At 42.9% G+C, this 17,446-nt stretch overlaps 1 protein-coding gene across 9 annotated transcripts in view; it reads right to left on the bottom strand.

The window, feature by feature from the left end:
* LOC115121378 (tenascin-like) overlaps nucleotides 1–17,446 on the bottom strand; it is a 42,320-nt gene that overhangs the window by 3,342 nt on the left and 21,532 nt on the right. Inside the window, exons 4-22 of one of the 9 annotated variants that reach the window (XM_029650457.2) lie at nucleotides 17,088–17,351; nucleotides 16,641–16,756; nucleotides 15,589–15,742; nucleotides 14,040–14,309; nucleotides 13,647–13,832; nucleotides 13,356–13,445; nucleotides 12,706–12,969; nucleotides 11,765–12,172; nucleotides 9,857–10,321; nucleotides 8,920–9,195; nucleotides 6,620–6,892; nucleotides 6,062–6,334; nucleotides 5,558–5,830; nucleotides 4,755–5,060; nucleotides 3,075–3,347; nucleotides 1,624–1,746; nucleotides 1,140–1,283; nucleotides 659–778; nucleotides 334–477 (exon numbers count right to left, since the gene is read on the bottom strand). In XM_029650457.2, coding sequence (XP_029506317.2) covers nucleotides 334–477; nucleotides 659–778; nucleotides 1,140–1,283; nucleotides 1,624–1,746; nucleotides 3,075–3,347; nucleotides 4,755–5,060; nucleotides 5,558–5,830; nucleotides 6,062–6,334; nucleotides 6,620–6,892; nucleotides 8,920–9,195; nucleotides 9,857–10,321; nucleotides 11,765–12,172; nucleotides 12,706–12,969; nucleotides 13,356–13,445; nucleotides 13,647–13,832; nucleotides 14,040–14,309; nucleotides 15,589–15,742; nucleotides 16,641–16,756; nucleotides 17,088–17,351 — 4,422 coding nt within the window. The remainder of the gene's footprint in view (nucleotides 1–333; nucleotides 478–658; nucleotides 779–1,139; nucleotides 1,284–1,623; nucleotides 1,747–3,074; nucleotides 3,348–4,754; nucleotides 5,061–5,557; nucleotides 5,831–6,061; nucleotides 6,335–6,619; nucleotides 6,893–8,919; nucleotides 9,196–9,856; nucleotides 10,322–11,764; nucleotides 12,173–12,705; nucleotides 12,970–13,355; nucleotides 13,446–13,646; nucleotides 13,833–14,039; nucleotides 14,310–15,588; nucleotides 15,743–16,640; nucleotides 16,757–17,087; nucleotides 17,352–17,446) is intronic. The other 8 variants (XM_029650466.2, XM_029650473.2, XM_029650481.2 and 5 more) reach the window with 8 other exon arrangements.

Below are 17,446 nucleotides of genomic sequence, written 5' to 3'. Positions count from 1 at the left end.
CATTGGTGCGGCTGGCTTCCGGGTTGGATGCGCGCTGTGTTAAGAAGCAGTGCGGCTTGGTTGGGTTGTGTATCGGAGGACGCATGACTTTCAACCTTCGTCTCTCCCGTGCCCGTACCACGAAATTGGGGAGAAAAATGGGTAAAATTCAACAACAAAAAAACAAAAAAATAAATAATAATAATGATATCACAGATGTCTTAATATTGAATTCATGAACAATACAATACTGCACTTCGTTGAATTTATGAACAATAAAATATTACACAGTTTGATTGTTGTTTGAAAATCAGACCCAATGCTCCTATATGAAGCATCTGATTGGAGAGCTACCCGTTGTGAATTCAGTGGTGATGGTGCCACTCTTCTGTGCCTCCCTCATGGCATACACCCCTACTGTGTAGTGTGTGGCAGGGACCAGGGAGCCCATCTCAAACTCCACCGTGTTCCCAGAAACGTGCTCCATCACTGGGGACACTGCAGACAGCAGAGGAAAGAGACAATATCACCGCCCGGTTACCACTACCAACAGTCCTATTGTGCTGTGTCTCTTTGGCTAGTGATGAGGGATACCATTGATACAAATACATCATGTACATAAATACATGTCAGCTCCTGGCAATCTGTGCCTTGGGCCTCTTGTGAAACACACACAAACCTGAATCTGCGCTGTAGGTGATGACGTAGCCATCGACAGTGGCCTGAGCTGGTTGCCATAGCAGCAGGGCGGTCGTGTCAGTGACGTTGACAGCAGAAAGAGCTTGAGGCCTGTCCAGAGCTAAGGAGGAGGAAAATACACATCTTTGTTACACACATAGGCCTGTAGCCACAACCGCTTCAGAAAACAAACACCTGTACTGACAATATTATGACCTGCAAACAACCCAATGCAATAATGTCATACTTTTTCCTGGAATAATTGACTGGGGTGGACAGAGTAGAGGAGGACCATATGTGCTGTTGAGTATGAATGTATGAAGCTAATGATTTATGAAATGCTCATAATGTCTATGCATGACACAGAGACTTCTGTCTATCCTCCTCATAGCACTGTGACTTGAATGCAAACGTATTATATCATTTCATGTATTTAGTAAAAGGTCAAATGTGTAAATGTATGCTAAAGAGTAGTCGGACACCTGTGGTGATGTTCTCTGTCCCCGGGTCACTCTCCTCCAGGCCCTTCCCAGCAAAGATGGTGACCTGATAGGTCACTCCTGGCAACATGTTAGGCAACATGGCCTGGGTCTCAGTCCCATCTGCTAGCACTGTCATTGGGCTGCCTGTTGATGAGAGAAAATATTGCATTTATGCTACTTTACGTTCTTCTATCCTGAAGTAAATAAATGTTGAATGGTGCTGTTAAATCGTACTGCTAAATCCACTTTAAGGAATTGGTTTCCTTTCCTTCCCTGGTAGCAGCTGCAGATATTCACAGTTCTACACAAGTGTAAATTATTGTGTGAAGAAACCATGTGATTACTCTATATTCCACTAGAGAGAGTGCTTTGTCCAATTTGAAAAATACTGGAGGAGAGGAAATTCCTTATAAACGCAGTCCAATATCCTTATTATAATGGGTAGACTTTACTGCCACTATAAGATATGAGGCTATTCACTCACCTCCTTGGAGAGGCACATAGATGATGCGGTAGTTATCCACTCTGGCACGAGGCATGATCCAGTGTACTATGGCCGAGGACTCAGTCACTTCAGAGAAGCGGATGCCTCTTGGAGCGCCCAGGCCTGGCACAGCGATGGGGTCAGGGTTAAAAGGGCAAGCAAAAAATGAGAAAAGTTAGATTGATCTGTTTGAGTTTGATTTTTGATCAGGAATCGATTTTTACTGAGGTCAGTTTATTCAACGGAATAGGCCTATTGCCCTATGGTGTGTCAATATACACACTGACAAATCAGAAAGGCACACAAAGACACACGCAATTCCAGTGAGAAAACATATTTGCTGAAAACCAACAAAGGCCCACCACAATCACCCCAGCCAGAGTAAGATTGAAACCCACTGCAATCTACAGATCAACAGGGGTGCATCAGTATCACACTTCCCAAAATGCTAAAAAAGTGTGCTCTTTAGGGAGCACATTTCAATGCATGAACCAAACCATTAAACTTTTGTCAAACATGCTACAAAAAAATGTAACCAGTTTAATAACCACAATTTAACCAGTTTAGTGGCCAGTAAAATGTATAGGCTATGAAAATTGGTCTATAATGGGCATCAGAACACATGGACTTTGAGCTGCATTTAAATCCAAGCATAAGAAGCAGCATAATCTAATGCAAAAACATGTGTCTCCATATTCCTTAAAAGGATATCATATGGGGAAAAAGAGACATGCAAAACCAATTTTTTAAATGTAACCTTTATTTAACTAGGCAAGTCAGTTAAGAACAAATTCTTATTTACAATGACGGCCTACACCGGCCAAACCCGGACAACGCTAGCCCAATTGTGCGCCACCCTATGGGAATCCCAATCCCAGCCAGTTGTGATACAGCCTGGATTAGAACCAGGGTGTCTGTAGTGACACCTCAAGCATTTTTATTATTATTTTTTACCTTTATTTTACTAGGCAAGTCAGTTAAGAACAAATTCTTAATTTCAATGACAGCCTAGGAACAGTGGGTTAGCTGCCTGTTCAGGGGCAGAACGACAGATTTGTACCTTGTCAGCTCGGGGATTTGAACTTGCAACCTTTCGGTTACTAGTCCAACACTCTAACCACTAGGCTACCCTGCCGCCCCATTGAGATGCAGTGCCTTAGACCGCTGCACCCCTCAGGAGCCACTTGTTTGGTCCCTTGATGCTCACAGGCCTAGAACTATTAATACATAAATTAATTATCAGTGGCAATATATCCCTTGGAAAAGAAAACCAGTAAAAACAAAAGGTATTATTACAAAACCCAGTCAAAACAAAGATCAGTATTGCATCTTGTAATCAAGACACCTGTTTCCAGAGAAACCAGACGAGAGATGTGAGATGCAGACCACATTGTGCTTTGGCATTTACTGATAGTTCAGATTGTCAGAAAATAGGCCCTTTATTTAAATACCTGTTCGAGCAACACCGGTAATTGGTTGGGAGCGCTGTTCCAAAGTGACACCGTACAGCTCGATTTCGTACTCGGTGCCGCCGGTGAGTCCCGTTAAAATCTTGGTTCGCTCGTCACCAAGGACGTTGACTTCTTGCGGATGCGCAAACTTTGTGGAGTCCTTAATTTTGATCACAAATCTATCAAACATGTCGTCATCTGCGGTCCAGGCCAGGCGGAAACTGTCTGAAGTGATGTCCGAGACAAACATGTGCTCCACTTCTGGCTCAGCCTCTGGTTGGAAAGAGAATTCAATTCGACGTATTTGTCGAGAAACATTCACCCAATTACTAGAAAACAAATTTGACGACGGCAACTTTCGGCGACTAGATGGAAAAGGTGAGAGAGTAGGACTCCTAGTTTTTGGTTAAATTCTCATGAACTGGCTACCACCACTCTGACATGCTTTCAAATCGTCAAGGTGCTTTGCATTCCTTTGTTATTTTATTGAGAAATAGACACGTTTATGGTTGTGGAGACATTTATTGACGTCAATTAGCAAGACAACATCCACAATTACTATTCTCCATGATTGTTGCATCAAGCCAAGGATTTGGCCAAAACAATCCATCCACACCGCATGCATCCTCAATGCCAGCCCTGCATTCAGTGCATTCAAAGGTAAATAAGAAAACGAGTGGTTAGGTCAACTGACATTTCATGCTGAAAATGCCATGTTGATTTGTCTGTGTTTTCCTACTTCTAGGCTAGGCCTACTATCCAATCAATGGTCCATAACCATCTTCAGACATTTTCAACTGGAAATAAAGACTGTTTTTTAAACGCCTTATCAGTCTAATATTTACAGGTGAAACTTAGATATTGCTTGCTTAGCCTACCTCAAACAATTCTTAGTGACAGTGATATGTGTCCACTGAAAATGACATCCTTTACACCGTAACGTTCACAGTGTCACATTATGCGAAATCTGAGGGGAAAACACAGTTTAAAATATGAAAACATATTTTCATATTTTGGAGAGAGGAAAAAGCAGAGCACCACACACTTCTTCGCTGTAACAATTAAGCTTCAAACTGAAAACACAGGCAAGACCTCTATGATGCTTCAAACATGAAGAGGATGAAGAAAATATTAAGAGTAATCAGATTGCTCTGGAAAAGTAAGTGAGATGTTGGAGGAGGTAGTAGGGTTGTGTGTTGAGGCTTCCCCACCAAAGTAAAGCATTGATGGCATTAATATTTGATCCTTTCTCAGAAGATTACAGTGGAAAGGCCTACTAGTTTGTTGTGATACAGTAAAAGTACAAGTTGGGAATCAATCACCCCTTGAGTAAGTAAAGTAAACCTGTGTTTTCACTTCGACTGAATAGTGACCAATCCCTCAAGCTGTCCCAAGTGACACCTCACTGTGATGGAGAAGCCTCTTTGTACAGGGCCGAATCCTAACTCCAAGTTACTTGTGTGCATCTTAGAATTTCAGCCTACAGTGTGTGTAGTGTGGCCAGAGGCATCATGCACCTTATTTTTTGAGGGGGCACTGATGACCGAATTCAATGTATTTCAATGAATTGTGAGAAAAATCATCTATATCTTGTATACCTTTTATCTACAAATTGATCAAATTGGTAGGGGGCTCATGCCCCCTCATTTTCAACAGCCATGACGCCTCTGTGGGTGGTACCTGTCACAGCCACTGTGGTCAGTGGGCGGGAGACCAGCCCAGTACTGGATACCCCAGTCAGCCTGACCTCATAGCCTATGCCAGTGATCAGGCCCCAGATGTCCAAGAAGCTCTGGTTGCCAGGGACAATGAACTCCTGAGGTTCCAGTAGCCAGCCTGAGTCTGACACCACTATGTGAAAGTGGCCGAAGCCACCAGTAGAGGGAGCCCCTTCCTGTTGTTGAGGATGATGCGCCCTCCAGGACACGCGGAAGCCGAATGGGGTGATCTCAGAAATGGTCAAGTTTTCCACTTTGGGTAATGATGCTGGAGGGAGCAGGAGTTTTTTTTGGGGGGGGGGGATTAGGGTCGGGTAGAGGAGGGGTAAGACGTGGTGAGAATACATATGGTAGTTGATGTGTGCAATGATTGCAAAAGTAATTGTTGTCTTCAGCGCAGTTGGCCCTTTGACTTGTAGAGCCCCAATTCAATTAGGAGAATCTAGTCATGCACATAGCCTAAATAGATTGATATCATGTTTATAAATGGGTGACAAACTCTTAATTAAAAACAGTGGACATGTCATGTAGATAAAAGGGGGTGTTGAAACACTAAAGTAAAGATCCTCATCCAAGAATACTGTATCCATCACGCCTCTTTGTAATGTTCACTTGAACACTATTCAAAGCCTGCAAATTTGTCCCGCTTAAACCTGGGTGGGTCCCTGGAGAGTTCATGTGTAATTCTTTGGCTACTGGGACACACATTTCCACCCTGTCAGTGTTTCAACATAAGTGGTAAGATTTGAGTAAATGACATAGTACCTGTGACGGCATGGGCTAAAACGGAAGGGGTGCGGCGCCCATGAGAAATACCGTACAGTTCAATGTCATAGTCAGTGGCGTCCACTAGGCCAGTGACTGTAATGTTACGGACCTCGCCAGATTGCGTGAACTCCAGTGTATCAAACAGCTGTTCAGGGTCACCGACCCGGATGACAAAGCCATCAAAGTGACCAGCCACTGTGCCCCAGGACAGGGTGAAGTTATCGGGGCTAGATTCGGACACAGCTATTGAGCCCAACTGTGGGACTGCCTCTGGACAAAAGAGAACAGCGGTTTTGAATTAGGGGAGATGAGGAGTGTGATATAAAATTTAGACGTTATCTGTTTGACAGTCTAGTACTATGGCTGAAACTATAAAGTTATGATTATTTTCATAGTCGGGGTTTGACTACTCATGAGCCAGTTAAGAGTAGAAGAGTTGAATTCGGAATTATAATATGTTATAATGTAACATATGGAGAAAAAATACATGCGATGCAATACCTGTGGTGACTACAGCGAATAGGGGCTGTGTATTCTGTCCAGCGGAGCTAGCGTACAGTTTGATGTCGTAGGTTGTACTCCCTTTGAGGCCAGTCATAACTGTGGCGCGAGCCGCTCCAGGCAGGGTGCGGCCCATGGCCTGCGAGGGCAAAGCAGACTCTCTGACTTCTACTATAAAGTTATCAAAAGCCTTCTCCCCTCTCCTCCATGACAGTGAAAGTCTGTCTGAGGTAACGTTAGAAACAACTAGCCTGGACAAGTCAGGCTCTGCAGCTACAAAGGAGAGAAAAGTCAGCATTCATTCATTTTTTTAAGGGTGGCACACTGTTACTATCCTTTTGTCCCCTCAATGAACTGTTTTCCATTTAATCCAGTGTCAAAAACTTAAAGTGACCCAGATGATAATGAAGTCAATGGGTAGTCATGTGTATTTGATATAATAAGTATGTGTGCTCAAGAAAAATGATCAGAAAAGCATTGCAAACTTCAATATGGAGCAAAGTGATCATGCGCTCGTTCTGGCTTTAGAAATAAACAAAACAAACAAAATAGAAATACCTGTTGATGCAATAATACTGACGGCATGGGTTCGTGATCCCTTGACAATCCCAGTGAGGTAGGCTATATAGTCAGTGCTGGGCCTTAGCCCTGTGATGTCATGAGACATTGCATTCTGGGATATGTTATATTCCTTTGGCTCCTTCAGCCAATCTGAATCAATAATCTCCAGGACATAACCGTCAAACTCGCCCTCAGTGCCATTCCAGGAGATGGAGAAACTCTCTGACGTTAAATTAGATACATACAGATTGCCAACCACTGGCTCGCTCACTAAAGGAAGAAACAGTTATTGGATTTTTAAATAAGCTAAAATGTTAAAAGCAATATGCCTATTGCCTATGAAATCACTCGTTTGGCTGCTACATATTCAATTATCTATCTAAGGGGATGATAATAGATTGTAGATGATTTTGTTTATCAAAGATAAATGAGAATAATAAGTGCAATTTCACATGGCACTCACCTCACACCTGCCATTCTCGATAGTCTTTGAATATAATGAAAAATGAATGACATGCACATTTGAATTCTGACAATACAACGGCAAGCTTTTGGGGATGTGGTGAAGACTAAAGAAAGGTACAAATATATTGCAGTGTAACACATCAGTACTCATCATAATGTGTCACATGAATAATAATAGCATTTGTGCCATATAAAGTGTAAGTGATATCATCATTATTCCAATTTAAGCCAGGTCAGGACTAGCTCTTATTCTAAAAATAGATGTGCATGTTTTGTTCAGTGTTTGTTCAGACAAGACAGAGTAAGACACTGACATAGACACAAACAGGGAAAGTGACAGATAGCCAAAGTGCCGGAGAGAGAAAGTCAACAGGATTTGACTTGATTTGCTAGACTTGACAAGTATGCTTTTTGACAGAAGTGTACGGTGGAATTTAGTGTCAAAATGTGACGTAAGGCAGGGGTCTCCAACTCTGGTGCTGGAGAGCTACTGGGTGTGTAATGTAAGGTTTTGTTCCAGCCCAGCACTAACTCACCTGTTTCAAATAGTAAACAATTGTAGCCTGTAGTTAGTGCTGGGCTGGAACAAAAGCATGGATACTCAGTAGCTCTGCAGGACAGGAGTTGGAGAACCCTGGGCTAGAAGACAGTAGACATGTTGTTGGTGAGATAGTACATTGCCAAACCCAAGCAGGAGAGCCATTCACTTATGATGTTAATAATATGTATGGGTGATGATGTTAAAAACACTCCATGCCTTTGGAAGAGTTTGTTGACAAGGGAAAGGAAAACACTTATGTGCAAGAGACATTCACAAACAAGTTCAAATCATGCACACACATTACATTGAGTAGGACAATAAGTTGCTGTTTTGTTGCACTATAGTAGGAATAAACAATGTTTCACAAATATAATATCTAAAAGAGGAGTTAATGTTGTTACAACACACACACAGTACATAGTATTCATTGTCACAGGAGGTTGGTGGCACCTTAATTGGGGAGAAACAGGCTCATGGTAATGACTGGAGCAGTATCAAATACATCAAACACATAGTTTCCAGGTGTTTGATGCCATTTCATTTGCTCCTTTCCAGCCAGCTGTTCTCCCCTCAGCAGCCTCCATTGTTCATTGTATACTATTAGGCCTACATTTCCAGTCTCTATCGTACTGAAACCAATACATAGGCCTCTAATGTCACTCAGCCGTTCTGGCCACTCAGTTAAAGCATGACTCCAACAGGCAAACAAGCTATAGGTTAATTACTCAGTCTGTGAGGATGAGGGGGGGCGGTTGATGGAATGATGGCGAATGGACACTGGATGGGGGGGAGGAGGTGTTGTTTGGTTTTCTTTTGCAATCATTGCAGCACATCAAAACTCACCACAATGCATGTAATGGCAGGGGGAGGGCTTCATGCACTCAGGAATGTGAGGAGGGGACGAGACAGGGTGAGGTTGGTCACTTGCGGGCAGCTTGCTTGTTTCAGTTATAAGGTAAGGGTTTGTGTGGGTGATGCCCAGCACCCTGCCCTGTGGTGAAAGACTGACACAGTGGCTGGAGGGTAAGAATGACACATGGCATGGTGTTGTTAGAATGAAACATTGTCATTGGTAAAAAAGGCTAAATTGAAGGGTTACGTCAGTGATCTTGCTTGCTACATGCAGTGCTGTGGATGCTTGCATGTGAATGGAAACAGGCAGATGTGTGTGTATGCTGTTCACCACAGATCCCAACTGGAATAGAGAGAAATTGCTCAAAAGGCAGAGTGAAAAAGAAGTAAAGAGAGGGATAAGAACAGAACCTTGGGGGACACCTCCATTCATAGGTACCTGTAGTGGCTTCAGTATACACCGGCTCCTGGAAGGAGCCCTGGTGGAGCCCGTACAGGCCAATCCTATACAAAGTGTTAGGACTCAGGCCAGAAATGCCCAGGTTGAAGGCATCAGCCGACAGGGTGAGGTTCTCACTCTCTGGACCTCCCTCTAAGTTTGTCACCTCAATGACAAAGCTCTCAAACTCCCCGTCCTCGGGAGTCCAGTACACATTGAAGCTGTCCCATGTCACGTCAGAGACTGTGAGGTTGGCCACCACAGGCCTCAGCTCCTCTAGCAGACAAACAGATCATAGTACAGTCAATAAAATATACACTATATGAAATATATCAAAAATCGATATTTCACATCATATTATGTTTTATATCCCATAATCAGGGATCATCAACTAGATTCAGCCAAGGGTCGATTTCTTTCTTGAGCGGATGGTTAGGGGGCCGTAACATAATTACAAATAATTTGTATACTGCAAATTGACCGCAAGAAGCCCAAACGAATTTCAAACCTTGCTTACATTTGTATACGATCACATGTGTCTCTTTATTATGTGTGGGAAAACTTGGGAATAGATTTCCAAAATTGAAATCACTTGGAGTTGATTTGCTGGAGGTTTTACAGTCTTTTATGTCCGACAATTAAAAAATAAAATGCAACAACAAATAAAATCACCCGCGGGCCGCAAATTAGGGAACCCTGCTTTATATATTCCATATATTTCACATCAACTATACAATGTATTGCAGGGATTAAACTGTGATGTGTTTCAGCAGCACTTTCTTAGTCAGTTATGATGACACAGAACACACGAATACAAAGACAGATGGATGAATGGGAGGATGTATGACATGTATAAGGATAGGATGGAGAGAGGGATGGAGAGAAAGATGACCGATGGTTATGGATGTCTATGGCAAAGAATCACTGCTCCATGTACCTGTATTGGCAAAAGCATGAAGAGGCAGAGACTGCTCCCCCTCCACCTTCCCATACAACGAAACCTCATAACGTGTCCCAGGGGACAAGCCTTCTATAAGGGTCTTCCTGGCACTTCCTGGTACCGTGGTCACATGAGCTTGTGCCATCCCTGACAGAGCATTCACCTCCACCAAAAAGCTATCAAAGGCTTCATCTGGGGCTGACCAGGCTAGCCTTACGCTAGTGGGGCTCACGTCTGTGACATTGAGGTCCCCTAGCGTCTCCAGGCTGGAGGCCTCTGGTTCAGATTCAGCCCCAGAGGGGATGTCCCCCGTGGGGTACAGAGATGTAGATATAGGCCCCTCTGTGATCAGAGGAGCCAGGGGAAGGACTGTTGGATGAACAGCTCCTGTGTCAGGAGACCGTGTCGTCTGAGCACTTTTGACACTCAGAGCGACTACATCAGTAGAGGTAGACTTGGGTGCTAAATGAAAGTACATTCAAAAGGATTAAATGTGTAACCTGTAACCTCTAAAGGAGCAGAAGAAAAACAAAAAGAGTGGTTAACCTGTGGGAAGAAGATCTGGTTAGAAGAAATAACTGGTAGAGTAAAAGATTAACATAAGTACCCACAAAGCATAATGATTGATTACAGTAACAAAAGGTATATTGTCTTTTGTCTAACTTTCTCCCATTGAGGTTTGGAAGGAATAATTCTGCATTCATCACCATTTTCTCTCTATGGTGCTGTACAGGTTTTCTTGTTGTCAGGGACCATAAACTTCCACATGCATCGGAGACGTACATTTACACTGAGCAGCTCATGCATTAATGGCCCTTGAACGAGGGCCATTAATTTTTGAAGGTTCCGAATAGTCCACCGTAGTGACAGTACCCAGTACACTTCAAATGGATGAAGAAGCCATGCACTGCCAAAGTTATCCTACAACTTTGTTTATGTTCCAATATCCATATTAGGTCACCACTAGTGTACTATGCAAGCATGGATATTGGAACAGAACCCTGGTTGAACACTTTAGAGTTTGATTCATGTCTTGTTGTTTCAAGATGCATAATATGCTATTTTAACATTGTCCTTTGCAAGCAATACTGTAAACATTTCAGAATGAAAATGCAATGTGAATGGGATCGCAAGCAATGACAGTGAAGTGGATAAGTTTGTTGGCACAGACATACAGAGAACAAATTGGGTGCTTTTAAAAACTCTAATGAAGGAGGAAATTGGTGTGCAAATGTAGTCTAATCGACTTTTCTGGATGTCATGGTGATCTGCAGGGAAACAGTGGAGACATTGTAACCTCTCTGAATTGCCATTCCATGGAATTCACTGATTTTCTTAATGCTTTATCTCTTCAGCTAGAAGGTATCAACTTTTCTGATAACAAACCTATTTTGGGGGGGGGGTTCCACAACGTGTTTTTAAACAACCAATAGATAGTATTGTTGCTGACAGAAAGCCGCAAATTATGCCCTGCAAATGACAGCATTTACAGTCCCAGTATCCATTGCTATATTTGCTATAACCAATTTTAGTAATGTCCTTCATCTGAATTTCTCTGGAATAGAGAGGGCATGGATTCCTCTTCATAGTTTGAAAGCAACACTTTCCGTTTTAGGACTGCCGTCCTCAGCATGCAAGAAGTGACTGGATGGGATGAAGCCAAATGGCCATTTTGTAAAGATGGTATTATCTCAAACCTCTAATATCATGCCATGCGTACTGATCCACTGCAGTTGAAAATCACAATACCATCATGCAAAACGTGAAAGGTTTGGTTTTGAATTTCTCAACTCCTTTGATCAAATCCTGACTTTGCTATCCAGGCAGACTTAAAATGAGCCATGTTCAACAACAAAGGGATATCTATTGTACTGAAGGCATGCAGCCCAAAAGTAAAGCATATACCTGTAACTGTGACTGCTTCAAGCGGAGAGGATCTTTGGCTATTGCTTACTCCGTAAAGCTTTACTCGATATTCTGTGGATTCCCTCAGGCCTTGAAATCTAGAACCTTTGGCATCTCCATGGAGATGGACCTCTTTTACATCCCATAATCCCAGAGTGTCTCTACATTCTAAAATATAACTATCATAGACAACATGTGCCTTTGGTTCCCACGAAAGTTCAAATCCTTCGGACGTTACAACTGAGACAGTCAGCTCTCCCAGCTTATCCTCGAGCTCAAGCCCCATCCCTGAGATCTGTAGGTCTGGGTCAGAGGGGTCTAACGACACAAAACTAATGATATTGTCCTCCGAGCCTATGGGAGTGGTAAGCTCAGGGGCAGGGTTGGCTATGTAAAACGTGAAAGAGGCTACAAGAGAAACACAAAGGCACAAATTCAGATAAGGAAGACATTTAGAGATTGTGTGTCTTTCTGCACTGTTACTGTTGGCCTCAGTGTTGTCTATTTTTGTCCCACTAATAAAGTAAGTTACAGCCTACAACTGCCCTTAGTAATTCCACATTCTTCTGTCAAGTATTGGTATGTATATGAGGAAATGATTTCACTCCCAAGAGCTTGTGTTGTGAAATATGTTTGGATTGGTAAAGCTGTTACAGATGTCTTTATCTCTTAGGATTATAAAATGCAATTCAAAACTGTTAGCAGTGCAATAGGATCCAAACGTTTAGCACTTGCTGAATGTTTCCCACAAGAGACTGTTTTTTACCCAGACCTGAAACCAAATCTATGACTTCAAATTGGCAAAAGATTATTGTATACTGGAAAATTGCTATTTGCAGAGAGCAGAACTGAAACTACTTTCTTAAAGGATCAACCACACATATTTGTGCCTTGCAATACGAGGGTGGAGTCAGTTGTGAAGATTCTGTTTCAACCCTCACCTGTAGATGCGGACAGGGTGGCAGGTGTGCTCTTCTTTGAGCCCCTCTCAGCAACCAGGGTGATGGTGTACATCATGCCGGGGGTCAAGTTGTTTAGATTGTAGGAGGTGGCTGTTCCAGGGACCTCCACCTCCTCCCTCCGGCCATCCTTGGAGATGTACACCAGCCTGTAGACGGGGATCTTGGCTCGGGGTCTCTTCCACACCAGCGTCATGCTGGTCTCTGTGGACTCGCTCACTTCCAAGTCCTTGGGCCCATCAAGGTCTGTGGAGGAAAGTGGTATAAAGCTTTCAATCAGTGATTATCAAGCCTTAGGTACAATTCATAGGGTAGTGAAAGTACAAACATAATTCTTCTGTTTTAACAATGGATAGTATAGTGCTTTCATATTTCATTCTGTTCTATGATAGTTCTGAGGTTTGAAGATTGTTTCCCAAACCACTTAGAAACATCAGAACCTCATAACGCACCTATGTTTGCCTCATTGTTCCCTAATAATCTGTTGCATTGAAAGTTATTTATATATATATATTTATTTATATATATATCTCTACGACTGCAGAGTGTCTGTGGTCACTTATGGTGGTGGATATTTGGACTGCTGTTGAACAGTGGCTATCCTATGAAAACGTGTCAACGTATGCTCTCACTGGTTGCTGCATTTGTGGTGGCAGGCAGGCTCTCCCTCTCGTTCTTCATGGCGGTCACACCAATTCCGTACTCTGTACCCGGCTTCAATCCTGTAATGGAGAAGAACAGAGATGAATTGAGTACCTGATTAGCTTCAGTCCTGCAATCGAGCAGAACAGAGAAGGATTTGAGTACCTGATTGAATTGACATCAAGAGTAACAAAGTCATAGCGAATCCTATCTTGAAAAAAGCCCTTATACCTTCTACTGACATAATTGCATGTTGGGATTTGGTCATGGTTGACACTCACCAGTGATAGTTGCCTGAGTGTTGCCTCCTGGCCCACGGGGGAACACCTCTTCGCCATGGGAACCCCCAGAGATAGGGCTGTACTTCACCCGGTAGCTGACAACGTCTGCCCGGCTGTTTTTCCACTCCAGTGTGACACTGTTGTCTGTCTGGCCCAGTGGCTGCAGGTCCTTAGGAGAGTCCAGGTCTGTAACAATGCAAGAAGAAGAAAAGAATATAATAAAGACTGTTGACAGTGAACTCTTGATCAATCCAAGTGTACTTGTTATCAGGTACACTTAAAAGAATGGACTGGACATGGAATTGAATTATGACTGTAAAATTGTAGTGTGCTCAAACACAGTTTGCACTTATCAGGAGTGCACTTCAGAAGTGGATCAAATAAAGCCCCAACCTGTGGTGAATATCTCAGTGACTGGATCACTGGTGCTGTTTCCCCTCCTGGAGACCAGGGACACCTGGTACTCAGTGTCTGGGCTGAGGCTGTCAATGCTGTACTGTTTGTCTGAGGTGGACAGGTCCACGCTGGTCCTCTCTGTGGGGTCGGAGCTGGGGCCATAGGACACGGTGACACCATCCACCTGAGCCACGGGATGGAACCAGGTGACCAAGCCTGAGCTGTCTGTCACGTCACGCATCTCTACCTGCCTGGGCCCATCAATCCCTGGGGGAAAGGGACCCAAGGAATACAATATGTTAAGGATGACTATTGCAGGCTCATTCACCCACCCTCCTCTCCCCTGTAACTATTCCTCAGGTCGTTGCTGTAAATGAGAATGTGTTCTCAGTCAACTCAGCTAAAATACGGATTCAATCACAAGGAATTAAAAGGGTGAAAGTATGTGCTGTTTGTCATGGACAATGATCACACACATGTTTTAAATCCTCCCTTTGGGCTACAGACACAAGGACACAAGGAGTATTGGTTTTACTTTAACTACATTTTAAGACCTGCATAACACTGTTACAATTATGGCATAACAAATGTAATTAACAGTTTGGTTACTCTGACTGTTTGGTATGTGATTTCACTGATCTGTGTTCTGACAGGACCTCTGTACCATCACTCATTCATATATCTTATGTACATATTCTTTATCCCCTTACACTTGTGTCTATAAGGTAGTAGTTTTGGAATTGTTAGCTAGATTACTTGTTGGTTATTACTGCATTGTCGGAACTAGAAGCACAAGCATTTCGCTACACTCGCACTAACATCTGCTAACCATGTGTATGTGACAAATAAAATTTGATTTGATTTGATTTGGTAAGTTCCTGTGTTTATTTTCACAGGAAAAGTTTCTCAATTCCATGCTGTGGTGACTTCACCGGGTGAAATAGGCCATAGGTTCACACTGTATAAATCACCTACTTCTTCATTCCTCATTCTTGAAAGCTGTGCTGAACTTAAGCCTGTATAAATAAATTATGAACAAGTCAGGAGAATATATATTTATAGGCTCCATCAACAAGGAATATTTAATGAAATGGCTTTTCCATAGACGAGGTAGCATAGTTCACGCTAGAAACCCATTTGACCTTAATGTATGGACTAAACAGTTGGCAGTAGAAGCTTATGGCAGGGCTCCTTGAAAGATACAAATACTCTCTATTGTAATATGCAGGCTGGGCTGAGACTCAGCATTGTTAAACTGGACTGTGTGAAACGACAATGGGGTTTGGCCACTTTTTCCATCTAATCCTCATGCCATGATTGACAGTTAAATTGGTCTGTTCAGTTCCTCTGTCTGCTTGTGTGATTTGTGAGGTGTAGGCATTTTCCTTATCCACCCCATGGGATGTGGGTGGTCGCCAGGATGAGTGGGAGAAGCCTGGTTTAGATTCATTCATGCATGGCATGACAATGTCAGAAGAGTTGGCTTCCCAGTTTGCACATACAGATCTGCATTTGACTAGGGGGAAAAAACATTACATAAGCTTACTGGTAGTGATGATTTTAGTAGACTGAGGTCCCCTGGTATTGTTCTTGATGACGCCCACTGAAACCTCGTACTCCTGACCAGGACCTAGCCCCGTCTGCTCATACAAGGTCTGGGAGGATGGAAGGGTGGTAAGGGTTTTCCCACTCTCCTCTTTCTGAAAGGACAAATGCATACTGTTTTTAATATACAATTTATGGATTCATACATGCTACATAGCCTACTTACATATCCAACAAGCAAGCTGAGGTAAGCCACATCAATTTGTCCTTTGGATCAACAAAATCAATATTTCACACAGTTAATGTTGAGTTAAACAATAACAATTGCTACAATATTAAAATTTCTCATGGTTATTTTAGCAGGTATTTGATTACCTCAGATTAGAATGCTACAAACAAAGCCCATTTGGCCCATAGTAATAGGGATGAAGTGCTGATCATGGATTACAGGTCCTTACATTTTATGTATGGGGCAATAAAGCCCAAGCGCTGAGGAGAATGGGATTAGCAATAAACAGTGCTGAGCATGTCCTGGCTGCTGGCTGCTGTTATAACGAGGATACAGCCCTTTGTGAAAATGAACTTGGGAACAATATGAAGGGTATTATGGGTTATGGCTGCCCAGACCTTTGCCATTAGCAGCTGAGCAGAAAACGTGCCAGTAATAATAAGCCCCCAGATTTGTGATCTGAGGCAATGCAGTTATTTTCCACGTACCGGTTCACATCAGCGTCATTCTTTAAAGTGTAAAGTACAGCACGGTTCAATAGTGTAACAGCAATTTGTGGTTTATCGTGTATGTTTAATTTTTAACCTTGTTATTTTGAGTTGTCTTAATTGAAAACTGAACTGACCCCAACCCTGATAGTTATTGCTACTTCACTGGACATGATAAATAGCCAAGTATTTCAAGATCTCCTCACTAAAAGAACAAAGCCAGCTTGTGAAAATCTGTCATCTTGTCCCTGCTGTTTAGTGGAATTCTAGGCAAGACCCAGCAGACATCACTTGCAGAGAGGTGGATAGATTGCAAAGAGACATAGACAGACTGACTGTGTTGCGGATGTAGAGCTCCCAGGCATCAAATGGAATGTCCAGCTGATCCCACAGCACCTCTACTGAGGTCTCCCTCACCGATTTAAACTTCAAGCCTTCTGGTTCTGGCAGATCTGGCAGGACAGAGCGAGAGACAATAATATGTTATGCCTGATGACAAGATATTGTGCATCGAGACAGTGTGTGGTTTCAAAACTTGCTAAGCATCAGTCAAATCAAGTGGTTGTGTTGGAATCACCTTAAAAAGAAAGCCTTGTGTAAACATTGTGCTGTGAAATTTTCTCCACTGGACTGAATAGCATTCTGATTACAGTTAATATGCAAATGTTTGTTTTTTTACATTTTTACACATTCCCATGAACCCAGACTGCTCAGAGACCCAAGTTCTCACATCTTAGGCAAGATGTCTTATCACGCAAGCCTCGTTAAACGGGCATGACCTACATGTGGCCACCCTGGCGCTGATTGGGATGCTCTTTTTGTTGCTGAGGATGGCATAGACGTTGATCAGGTACTCGATGCCAGGCTCCAGCTCGCTGACAGTGGCAGCAGTCTTGTCTCCGCCCACTGTGAACTCCTGATACAGACCCCCAGGACCATTTGGCACGTAAGTGATCAGATACTCTGTCACCAGCATCTCATTATTCCAGGTCAGGTCCACTGTCTCAGTGGTGACCTCTGTTACGGTCAGGCCCTTTGGAGGGGAAACTAAAGAGAATGAGAAAGAAAGAAAAAAGAGGGACAGAAAATAGTTATATTTTTGTCTGAGTTTTTTACTATATCAGACACTAAGTTTCCCATGC

This window comes from Oncorhynchus nerka, linkage group LG4, assembly GCF_034236695.1.
Source record: "Oncorhynchus nerka isolate Pitt River linkage group LG4, Oner_Uvic_2.0, whole genome shotgun sequence".
Classification (NCBI taxonomy): domain Eukaryota; kingdom Metazoa; phylum Chordata; class Actinopteri; order Salmoniformes; family Salmonidae; genus Oncorhynchus; species Oncorhynchus nerka.
Note: the sequence above shows the minus strand (reverse complement) of the source record. Positions and strands in the feature narration are given on the sequence as shown.